The 12,028-nt window shown below is 41.2% G+C and overlaps 1 protein-coding gene and 1 non-coding gene across 3 annotated transcripts; both read right to left on the bottom strand.

Moving 5' to 3' along the window:
- Positions 1 to 6,216: 6,216 nt before the first annotated feature.
- Positions 6,217 to 6,288, bottom strand: TRNAK-UUU. Its single transcript has one exon. It is a non-coding gene; the product is annotated as a tRNA-Lys (tRNA).
- Positions 6,289 to 6,864: 576 nt separating this feature from the next.
- LOC124666271 (auxin-responsive protein IAA3-like) lies at positions 6,865 to 11,310 on the bottom strand. Of its 2 annotated transcripts, none has more exons than XM_047203617.1 (5): positions 10,827 to 11,310; positions 9,847 to 10,085; positions 9,040 to 9,139; positions 8,270 to 8,331; positions 6,865 to 7,290 (listed from the first exon to the last, which is right to left on the bottom strand). In XM_047203617.1, exons 1-5 carry the CDS (start codon positions 11,120 to 11,122, stop codon positions 7,250 to 7,252), a joined length of 738 nt encoding a protein of 245 aa, XP_047059573.1. In that variant the 5' UTR covers positions 11,123 to 11,310; the 3' UTR covers positions 6,865 to 7,249. The 2 variants fall into 2 exon arrangements, with proteins under 2 accessions (XP_047059573.1, XP_047059574.1); XM_047203618.1 differs by having other exon boundaries at positions 6,865 to 7,287.
- Between the last annotated feature and the right edge of the window lie 718 nt (positions 11,311 to 12,028).

Below are 12,028 nucleotides of genomic sequence, written 5' to 3'. Positions count from 1 at the left end.
TGTACAAACCTGCAACCAATATGGTTTCTTTCAGACCTAATAAACCAACAACATGGGATTATTTTGATGGGCTAGTTAGAATCTCTTCTAGAATGACCGAGCCTGAGTGATCAACTCGACGCAGGTCCTTAATGTAACTCCATAAACCAAGAGCTCTCCACACTTCCTTTGCTCTCATGCAGGTGAATAGTAAGTGTTTGATGTCTTCACAGCCTTGTTTACATATGGGGCACTGTGCTGCAAATTTAATATGTATATATTAGCTAAGACTCCCATGCCCGGTACTAGGCCATGTAGCGCCTTCTAGCCAAATATTTTAACCTTCGAGGGAACACTCAATTTCCAAAGTTCCTCCCAAACCGGATTTACTTGTATTGGTCCTTGCCCATCCGCTCTTCTTGATCTTTTGCCAATTTGGTATTCCCATTCTGTATGATAAGCCGATCTGACTTTCAAAATAAAGCTTTTAGATTTGTGCCATGCTATGAAATCATCCTCTAAATTCCGGCTCAGTGGGATTTTCAGAATCTGCTGCACATCATATGGATTAAAGTTTGAATGTATCAAGTCTTCATCCCACGCGCCAGTGAAAGGATCTATAAGTTCATCTACTGTTCTTAACATGCAATGTCCTCTGTCTGTTTGAATTCTCCGAGTCACACTAGTTGGAATCCAGTGATCAGTCCATATGTTTATATTTGTACCATCACCGACTCTCCAAATATGCCATCTTTTGAAAGTTTTCAGTCCTTGTATAATGCTTTGCCAGGTGAAATAAGAACCCTTCTTAGGGCCTGCTTTTAAAAGATGTACATTTGGATAGTACTTTGCTTTTAAGACCCTTGCACAAAGAGAGTCAGGACTAGATATAAGTCTCCAGGATTGTTTTGCTAGCATTGCTAGATTGAAAGTATGGAGATCTCGAAAACCCATTCCCCCTTCCTTCTTTGGAATGCACATCCTCCACCATGCACACCAGTGCATTTTCCTTTGTTCTTCCGTGTCTCCCCACCAGAAAGCAGATGTTGCATTGAGAATTTTTTTCGGTATCTTAAACACTGTCATAGAAAAAAAGCGGTATATATTGAATAATTGCTTTTACCAATATCTCCTTAGCTCCCATAGAGAGAAGCTTTTCCTTCCAACCACTTAATCTAGCAATGATTCTCTCCAGCAAATAGATGAAGCTATCACTTCTGTCAATCTCAATCATAGCTTGGAGACCGAAATATCTATCTGAAAGTGCTTCTGTCATAACATTCATCTCGGAACAAATATCAGCCTTTAACTGAACCTCCACATTAGGACTGAAACATATGGGCCTCACTAACTAGCTAGCCCGAAATTTGCACAGTATTGATCAAGAACCTATCTCACCGAAGTTGCATTAATTAAATCTGCCCTCATTAGGATCAGGGAATCATCAGCAAAAGGTAAATGTAAAACTAACGGTGCATTCCTGCACACCCTTACTCCTTCAATGCCACGAACTTCCTCTTGGTAAGCCAGTAAACTCGATAAACCATCTGCACAAATAAGAAAGAGATAGGGGATAAAGGATCTCCCTATCTCAACCCTCTAGATGGTGTAAACTCCTCTATTTCCTGGTCATTATACCTTATCTTGTATTTCACAGATCTGACACATGCCATCAGCAGCTCCAAAAATTCTATATGAAACCAAAGCTTGATGAGAATTATTTCCAGGAAATTCCACTCAACTCAGTCATATGCTTTATGCATGTCAAGTTTAACTGCACATTAACCTGATTTTCCCTTCTTCTTGTTCTTGATGGTGTGGAGGCACTCATAAGCAACAAGAATATTATCAGTAATGATTCTTCCAGGTACAAAAGCACTTTGAACAGGGGGATAACTTCATCTAGAACATGTTTAAAGCAAAAAAGCAATCATTTTAGATATTACCTTGTATATGACATTACACAGGCTAATTGGCATGTATTGGGAGATGAGTACTGGATCATCTATTTTTGGGATCAAGATAATGATAGTATCATTCCAACCTTCAGGGATAACTTTGTTGTTGATTGCATCTAGCACTTCTTTTGTAAGAGTTTTCCCAAGAACATGCCAGCATTTTTTGAAGAAAATTACATGCAGACCATCACTACCCGGGGCTAGAAAATTGCATGTAGACCATCACTACCCGGGGCTTTCATATCTCCAATAGAAAACAACACCCTTTTTACTTCTGCAGCATCAAAAGGTTTTCTCAATTTGTCATTCATCTCACAGTGACCCTTGGGTTAATTTTATCCAGTAGCTCGGGATCCATATCATAGACCTCAGTAGAGAAAAGACCAGAGAAATAATCCGAGATCATCGGATTTAGATAAGATGTTCCTTCAACCCATGCTCCATCCGGGTTCTGCAGCTTTTTGAACTTATTTTTCTATTTCCTAGCATTGGCCGAATTATGAAAATATGACGTATTTTTATCTCGATATTGCAACCAATTTATCCGACTTATCTGAGCCCAGTAAAGTTCCTCCTGCTCCAGCAAATTCTCTATTTCTTTTGAAATTTCCTTATGCTTCTTATCGTTTGATTCGGTCAGCTCCCCAATCGACACACATTCAAGTTCCCTATCTCAACATGTATGTTCTAGCATAGCTAAGGTGAGTCTGAGATATTCACTTTGGCTCATAGGAGCATTTGCTCCCATTCTAAACTAAAAAAATTCATGTACATCTACACATTTTATGTTCGTACACAAGTTTTCAAAAAAATTTATAAAAATTTGTGGCTCCAGTAAAAAAGATAAATTTTGATGCTATAACACTACTACGTACAGGACATTTTTTTGTCTTTTTTGTACACGCCACATAAAATGTTGTTTCTCCATGAAAACTTGTGCACTAACATAGAATGTCACGATGTACAACAAAAAAATTATGTCAGAATTTTTTGACATTTTTAAAATTGTTTTTTAATTATTTTGTATAATAGGAGTATTTGCTCCTATGAGCCAAAACACCACCTCCGGGTGAGCCTACATTTATTTTTTTGATTGGAGTCTCCTATCTCAACAGGTTTGTTCTGGCAACAAATCAATTAGGAGAGTCCACCTACTTTAAAAGCTTACTACGGACGGGAGAATAAAGAAGATATGGATATAGCTACAGATCTTCTATTTATATTGATCGTGTCAAACGAAACTACACAGGCGATTACGTAATTAATAATCATTCATCATAGAAACTTAATTTATATCTAACTGCTAATATAATTTAGATGATGTGGCTTAACGTGCTTGCTCTATAGCTTTTAGTAAATAATAATAATAATAATAATAATAGATAGATAGATAGATAGATTTGAAGAATTTAAAGGAATTTATTAACGAATTTGATATTTAGTTTGAAAAATCTCGGAAGGTAGGAAAAGTTAAGAGAATACTCCCTTTGAAGTTTTTTTTTAATTTTAATGTATAGTGGAAGAAACATGAAAGGTGACAAAAAAAAGAAAAAAAAATAGCAAATAGGAAACCAGCCAAGTTTTTTTTTTTTTTTTTGAGCACAACCAGCCAAGTACTCGTGAGAGAAAACAGCGGCGAACGAAGAAACAATGTAGGTGGGCCTAAATGGGCCGTCGGTCCCAGGTTCAGAGAAGCCGGAGGCGCGCAATATTTGTAGCTGCCGCTGGCTGATGGTGACAAGCAGGGCCTCCCGTCAGGAAAGAGAAAAGCACCGGCTGTTCCCGCTGCTGCTAATAGATTCGACGTCGAGGAGCTCGGAGTGCAACGATGGCTGGGGAGAGTACACGATCAACTGATTTCTCAAAATGCCAATTCGTATCGCAAGCCGCATACACTACTACTTCATTGGAGTTCTCACTGACCATCCATGATATTAACTTGGTCTACGACTACATGCAGCACAGCAGAAAACGGCACGAGCAAAAGCAGGGTCGGAAGCCTCGAAAGAAACCAAGACAAGCATGCCCCCTCCTGTACGACAGTACGAGCGTCTACATGAGATGACTACACGCACTGTTTACTGTACGAGCGTAGTACCGGTAGAAAAGCTACTCATGGCGAGACAAGCATGCATGCCCCCTCAATGGGCTCCTGGCCGGTGGAGACGACAGCGCCGCACCTGAACTCTGACAACACCATCGGGGCTGACGCCTGTCAGGCTGGGTTCGGGTTCAGAATGCATGCGTGGTGGACAGAATCACGGCCGTCAACCTGTGCCTGCGACGGCCATGGACTGCAAAAAAAGTTCCCACACATTAGGGCACTCCATCTGCGGGACGATCTAAACGGTCTTCACCCGTTCCAATCGGTTCAAGCGGATTACACATTCTCCACCGACGCGATCTAAATAGACTGATCCGTTCGGCGCGATCTATCGATTTATTAAATTTAGGAAGCCGCGTATACGAGAATGCGCCGCGACAACACACGTATCCTTTGCACGTATTGCGGGCCCACATAGCAACAACCGACGGTAGAAGGCTAGCCGCAGGCATCCTGCTCGAACATGGATCATTCGGAGGTGTGAGAGGCGATGACTACTTATGTGAGCATGCACACCATAATTGTAGAGCATGAGCGGGAAGATTCGATGCTTGATAAAGATTGGAAAGGCCAGGGCGAGTTGGTCAAGCCCTAGGGAGGTCCGACGATGTTCCAATCGATTCTCGATGTGCATCACGAAATTCGTGATCAGACAATTCATAAGCAGCTGTAAATTTAGTTCATCACATGTGAAACCATGATGGGAACAACAATGAGAACAATGAAGGAAATCAAGAGTAGTAATATTTATCTCATTTTATTTGAATCTTGTTGAATTTTACATTTCACTTGCTTCTAACCATGTTATTTAATTTATGTACACCTGTAATAAAGATTGCATATTTCTATGTTATCCATTTTTTGAGATATTCGTATCATATTTGCCCAAATGGTCGGCTAACAAATATATGAACCCACCTGCCCAAATGGTCGGCTAACAAATATATGGACGCGCCTACCTAAATGGGTGACCACGTTGGTTGCAACATGCGACCCAACCAGACGCCGATCTATCCTCCACCGTCTATGTGGCCACCCAGGTGTCCTATTTAGGTGGTCGTGCTGGAGATGCTCTCATAGTCTTACAAACATGGCTAACCTAACACACGGTGTGATGACGCAATCGTAGGAATTCTGTCTAAACTGGATCTGCCTATATTATTTCTTTCCATAATTCATGAAAATCCTAGAAGCCATACGGGGTTGTTCTAATTATAGTATGAGCACAAGAAGAGGACTACTACATGTGCGCTCCTCCTCCGCTGCCAGACTCGCCACGATGCGCGGCGGGGTTACCGGAATGTGCAGAGTTGTCCATCTTTTTGCCACGCACAACTAGAAGCTGAAACGTTTTGTTGTTCGCCGCTCTTCTCTGAGCCTGTAAAAGAGAGGCCACTCCTCTTTAGAGATACACAACATAACAACATCATCCTATGCGCCCGCCACTCGGTTCCAGAGGTTTGCGCCGCCGCTTAGGTCTTCCACATGCCGTTTTGCAGCGTGCACCACAGGTCGGAAAGTAGATCCCCAAAACTCCACTTCTTCGAATCCTATACGGGAGAAGGGTGATAAGATTTTTCGGAAGTGTGGCTACTAGATTCTTCTGCAACACGGACGTCGGTGACTTCTTCTCTAACATTGAGAGCCTCTTCGACGACATGGTCTAACACCGGTAACGTAAATGGTTCTTCATCTACCTCGTACGTGTTTATGTTTCCCTTTTTGAGATGGTGTTGCAGTTCCTTGTTCTAACAACATGTGTAGACTTGCTATTATCGCACTATCTGATAGGTTCCATGGCTAATTTGATATATATGTTTTATCTATACTGTTTTCGTTGTTTAAATCATTATATCCATCAGCAACGGCCGCGTAATCTTTTAACAAGATCTGTTGTTGCTCCACCGTCACCACTGGTATTAGTCCTACTACTAGTTTGTGAGTTGTGACGAAAGGAGAACCGCTGTCAGTCTTTACTAAACTACGCTAAGTTTATGAGATTGTACGAAAAGATTAAAGGTTGATCTAAAATGGTAGCAATGCCAGCACGTACGCTAGTTCACTAGCACAGTGGCAGCGCAGGACCACAGAGGAACAAAGGGACCTTTCACCAAAAGGATTCGGCAGGTAGCAGCAGTCCGGAAAAAAAAAGATTGGAAAAACAAAATTGTAAATCGCCGACCGTGGGGATCGAACCCACGGCCACGTGGTTAAAAGCCACGCGCTCTACCACTGAGCTAGGTCGGCCTGCTTGTTTAAATAGCGATTCGTAGCTACATAACAACTTACCATTAACAATGCTGTTCTGAAGTGTCTGATCCGTCATCTACTTCACATGCCCACCAACCAGCATATCACAAAGAAGGAAAAAAACAGGAAAGGAGGCCAAAGTGGAGCATCATTTCTAAGAAGCAAGAGATACTGCGGGCGAAGGAAAGCCTGATTCTAAGGGATCATAAGCCATCATTAACCTCATTGCTGCGCCATTTTATACTACCTGAATGATGGTTCAGGAAGCCTTTTAGGCTAGACTAGCAGCCTCTTTGGAACGAACAACCATGATGAACTCGAAATGATAATAATGGTGCGTGTGCAGTTCATGTCCCCACTCCCCACCCAGCAACTACACAGTACACACCAAAGGCTCAGAGCTGGCAAAGATTAGATGTTTCACCTTGCAACGCCTAGATTTCAAAGGAAATGGGAAACAAATCAAAGGATACACTCATCCCGATCCTCAAACAGTATTATGAGTAGGACGGCAACAGACTGGCAGTTATTCTGTAAGAAACTTCAATGATTCTTTTTCTAGCACAAATCAGATAGTAGATAATAAGCTTGCAACCTTCATTAAACATTTACGACGAGGAAAATCCGGTTCAGGACAGCACAACTGGCAAAATAGGTAGAGGTCCTCAAGCACAGCAGTAGAGCACTGGTTTACCAACCATTTACACGATGGAAATAACACGCATACAACCAACCACGTGGGCACGACAAAATACAACATAACAAGTCTCTAGGAGACATCACGAATCTAACGACAAAACAGTCTTGGCAGATTTTACTCGCGGATACAAAACCATGTAGTACTGACGATATGTGCGGTCTCGTCTTGGTGCTGTTAGACGGCCTGGCTCCAACCTGCCCTACAGTCAGTCACTTGATCTTCCGTTTTTGCCTTGGACTGTGGGCAGCAGCAACCATTTTAGTTCTTAATCTTGGACTTATCAGCTGCCCTTGGAGCCGCTGGAAAAATAATAGATAGGATCAGTCCAGCATGTGAAGATGGAATTGTGAAATTCATGTGGTATGGTGGAGGTTTCCTAAGTGAACTTAAACAGTAAACAAAAGGAAAACAATTCAAAAAGTAGCAACATCAAATGCATGCATAAAGACAAGGTACATAAAAAAGCCTACAAGGCTCACACCTTTAAACATCAAACATATCAACAAATATAGCATGAGTTTTAATTCTGAAACTTTGCCTGGAGCAGCATAGCTATAGAAATAATAGTTGCTGGAAAAAGAATCATGTAAATCAAGGTAAAGCTGTTATAACTACCAAATCCCTAATACTAGTTTTTTATTATTAGCTAGGTTTCCAGGGAATGCTTGGCTCAACCAAATGCAGACTCTGATTGTTTATAGTAAGAGGTGGAAAAGGCAAAATTTATGGTCTGTCCCTCGGACCAACCAGGGATTGATTACAACTTCCTGCATGCCATTTTTCTCTTTTAATGACATTATGAAAAGAATTGTGGTTCTCTAGAGATGGGAAATGTGGGCTATATCCAAACACTTTGAACACTCACAAGGCTTGTTTACTCATAAAAAGGAACAGAAGCAGACTAGCATTCTAATTTAATGTTTCTGTGCTTAAATATATTTAAGCTCCAAGTAAACATTCTTTCAAGTACGATGAGTCTTTTGGAGACTACAATGCTTTCCTGCTATAGTGCAGTCAAAATAATGAATCAAGCCTGGGAAACAGCTTCAACGTTAGGGCAGTCACTTGATGAAAATAAATGGTTAAATAAAATAACTAAGAACTATCCTCCGTTCGCAGATTTGTCTAGATACGCATGTATCTAGACATGTTTTAGTGTGTAGATATGTGAATCTAGACAAATCCACGACAGTTAATATGGAACGGAGGTAGTACATATGATCGGCAGGTGAACAGTAAAACACAAAAATGCATATTGAACAACACTTCTGAACATACCAAGTCCGACTGCATCTGAACCTTTCATGACCCTGAGCCTTCGGCAGGACTCGGTGAACATCCTGCAATTAAAACAAAACAAAGAGTACTTGATAAGCTCAAAGACAGGTATTCACCAGACATTAATGGTTTTCCTTACAACGGAGTTATAACAGTCAAACAGACAGAAGAAGAATTACAGTGAACTAGGACTGCACTAAAACTCATTCACTTGTTTAGACTAGAGGCACTATAAGGCAGCAATAAAACACCACAATCACGTAATTACAACTCGATTGAGAAGATAACCAAGTAACTATTACTAGGCTACTAGGTCCCTTCTATTTACTTGTTCTTCTGACGCCAGTGCAATCCAAATAAATTACTAGATCCTTGCTTTCCGTAATAGAAACACCTTCTAAAATCAAATACTCTGTAGGAAACTTTTTATGAGATACATCTAAATAAATTTGAGTATATCTGTGTCAAACTTTTAAGGGGGGTGACTGCATGCCTTCTAAAATAACAAAAAAGCATGGAAAGAGTTTGTGGCTGCTTTACAGAACAAGTTCATTTTATCTGGAAGCATGCAAAGTTGCAAACTAATAAAAATAAAATTTATATGAAGAGATACTATAATCACAGCTGCAGGTTCTAGAAAGTAGTTATAATCAACAAAAATTGGCACAATCTTATAATGGATTATTCGTTAGAAGTTCACTACAGAAGCTAAACTATCTTCTAAAGTTCTCCTTTCTCCACTTGTTTAACAATTAGATCAGATAACTTACTCCCACGGGACGTCACCAACCAGCATCCAGTCTCCATCCTTATCTTCGTAAGTCAGAACATATTCACCATCCTTTTTGTTCTCAGATACACCATCCTTCCCTGGTACAACATAAGACCCAGTACAACATGTCAGGTGATAGGTGAAACAAACAAACAGTCTGAGAAGCACTCCTCACATTAAACTTCTCAACACAACATTATTATTTAGATAAAATTTATGTCCCTTCATATCTACCTTTCTGCAACTTACATTCTTAATTAGTAGGTTTGATGAGCCATGGTTATAGTGGTAGTATGACAGTGGAACTGATGTTTATGAATGATAAGAGTGATATTTCCAGATTCAAAAGGATAGTAGTAGAATCCCTTAAGCAAATACTAGCACGAGCAATTAGGCATATTTATGACAGTTGGATCTAAACTGTTAGTTTGTTCGCCGATCAATATTAAACACAATTTTTTTTGTTGAATTAGAAAATAATATTTAGTCCACCAGAAATAATATATGGTTGAAACTGGGCATCAAGCGAAACAAACATGCGGAGATAATAGCATGGAAAGATTTAGTAAGGAAGAATCACAAAATGATTGTCACCACAATAAGCAATCTAACCGGCTCTGCAAAGAAGCCTCTTCATCAATTTCATAAACCTGAATATTGCAAGAACGTTTTCAAACACAGTTATCGGTTCTTTCTTCAGTGAAACAGGGCGGTGAATGTGTAATGGTGCATTTCTTCTACTCGAGATCAAATTATATTGCAACTCAAAACAGTAACAATTTGCACAGGATCCGAGCAGCCTCACCGGTACTGAAGCCAATGAACATTTTCTCAAGCCCCACAGAAAGTTCCTTGTAGTTCTTGTATGTCTTGAGATCAACCTTCCTCAGGTAAGGCGCACCATCCATGCTGACCTTGACATACAGAAACTCTTGCCCCTGCTTGGCGTCAGAATCTTCCTTGCCGCTCTTCAGCTGGTTGGTGGTGGTTGCCATGGTGTTCTTGCGGTAGCTGCGGATTGGTGGCCATCCTACCACCTGAGCCCTGCGCATCAGTAATTCTGAATAAGAACTGGAAAGGAGGCGACCGAGCATTTGGTTTTGCTATATGAACACGAGCTAAAAGCAACCAATTAAGTATCAAACGAAAAAAACCGCAAGGTATGTTGAAACCAAATATACCCCAGGAAAAGCTGAAAGCAACTGGAAACTTCATAGTTTGCAGAGTAAACCCTGAATCGAAGGTAGACTAAAATTGGACAATTAATTCTCAAAAAAAAAAATGGACTATTGTAATACAAGCCAGGTGCAGAAATTTGCAGATGTGAGGCTCTTGTCAGCTTCGTAATGAAACATCAAAGAACAAAATCACACATCTAACGTTAGACAGTAAGGGGAGCAAAATTGAAATGTAATTTCGTAGTAAATTAGTGAAAGCGCTCCTCAACCGCAGATGTATAAATTTCTACCCCTGCACGCTCCTCAAACCACAGACAACAGCCGCAAAACAGGCCTTTTGCACCAAATGTCCACCCAAAAAAGAGTTCTTCCACGAATCGACAAACAGATTTCCATCAAATGCATGCCGCCGCTTCTAAATTGCTCCCTTCAGGAAGGCCCAAGCAAACCAAACCACCTTAACATACTAACCCGCCACAAAATTCCAAGAATTACACATCACTTCCCCGGGTGGCTGGCGCTCCAACCCCCAGCCATCCCGCGAAACTCGGCAGAACACCAAGAAACCGTTGAATCTACAAAATTAGCAGGAGAGAAAGGCACCTACTTGGCAGCAGGCTGCGGCGGTGCGGCGACCTTCTTGTCCTTCTCATCCCCGGACTTCTCCTTGCCCTTCCCGCCGGCGGCAGCCGGCGCGGGCGCCACGGCCTCGTCGGAGAACCCTCGCTTGGCGCCCTTGGCGGGCAGCAGCTCCAGGGTGGTGGCGGCGGCGGCTGGACGGCGGTCGGGCGACTCGCAGCCGGGAAGTCCGAGACGGAGCTCGGTGCCCTTGAGGTCGTCGTCCGCGCGGCCGCCGGCGGCGGCCGACAGACCTATGTAGTCGAGCTCGAGAGGCGGCGACATGGGAAGCAGCAGGACATGAACTGGAGGAGTTGGAAGGGGAGGAGGAGGGGAGCTGAGCTGGGGAGGGGAGTGGAGCTGGTCGCTGGTGGTTTGATTGCTATAGGAGGGAGAAGGAGCTGGGAGAGCAAATGTGGTAGCAGCAGCAGGGACTAGACTAGAGACTGTAGACTGTAGCAGAGTGGAGGGTGGCTGTTTGATGCTTTTGATTGCTCATGTGATGTGGTGTGCATTTTAATGTCTTCTTTATTTTCTTATTTCTTTTACAATGCAAAAATGGTGAATATAAGAAATTCATGAGAAATATTTCTTTGCAACACTCTTCATCTATTCAATTAAAAAAGAATTATTTGATATCATATTTTGTTTGTGTGTTGACTTTGATTTGACCACATGGTATTGCCATGTTTTTTTCTTATGATGTCGAATAGGTACCTACAAATTCATGTGTTTTCTTCTTTGCAAATGTGTTTCTATAGTATTCATGTGGTTCTGTATTAAATTTCTATAAGTCCAAGTCAATATTTGGATTGTTTTTCGCCATTCCTGGATGAATACTAGAGTAAATTTACACTTACGAGGTAAATTTTGGAGTAAGTTTGTTGAATTATTTTGCTATCAAATGTCATTTTACATCCATATTTGTGAATATTGTAATGTATAAATGTGCATTTTAGTATCTCATCGATGTATTAGTGTAAGAACCTATGTGATTCTTGGATTCAAAAACAAAAAAATGTTGTAAACAAATAATTGTTGGGATGAATACTATAATGGCGTATATTAAAGAGTAAACATCACAAGACTACAACTCTGGTGTAAGATTTCACAAAACCACAACTGGATAGAATTTGTCACATAACCACAACTTTGAGGGTAGATTGTTTTGCAAGACATCTCACAACCCTC

Source organism: Lolium rigidum, chromosome 6 (genome assembly GCF_022539505.1).
Source record: "Lolium rigidum isolate FL_2022 chromosome 6, APGP_CSIRO_Lrig_0.1, whole genome shotgun sequence".
Lineage (NCBI taxonomy): Eukaryota > Viridiplantae > Streptophyta > Magnoliopsida > Poales > Poaceae > Lolium > Lolium rigidum.
Note: the sequence above shows the minus strand (reverse complement) of the source record. Positions and strands in the feature narration are given on the sequence as shown.

What these genes read in the sequence shown, in the direction of transcription:
- LOC124666271 (XM_047203617.1), bottom strand. Translation starts at nt 11,122, where the DNA reads ATGTCGCCGCCTCTCGAGCTCGACTACATAGGTCTGTCGGCCGCCGCC. An exon ending in GTTCATTGGCTTCAGTACCG is followed by an intron (nt 9,140 to 9,846) that starts GTGAGGCTGCTC and finishes ATGTTGTACCAG; the next exon opens with GGAAGGATGGTGTATCTGAG. An exon ending in TTCAGATGCAGTCGGACTTG is followed by an intron (nt 7,291 to 8,269) that starts GTATGTTCAGAA and finishes TTATTTTTCCAG; the next exon opens with CGGCTCCAAGGGCAGCTGAT.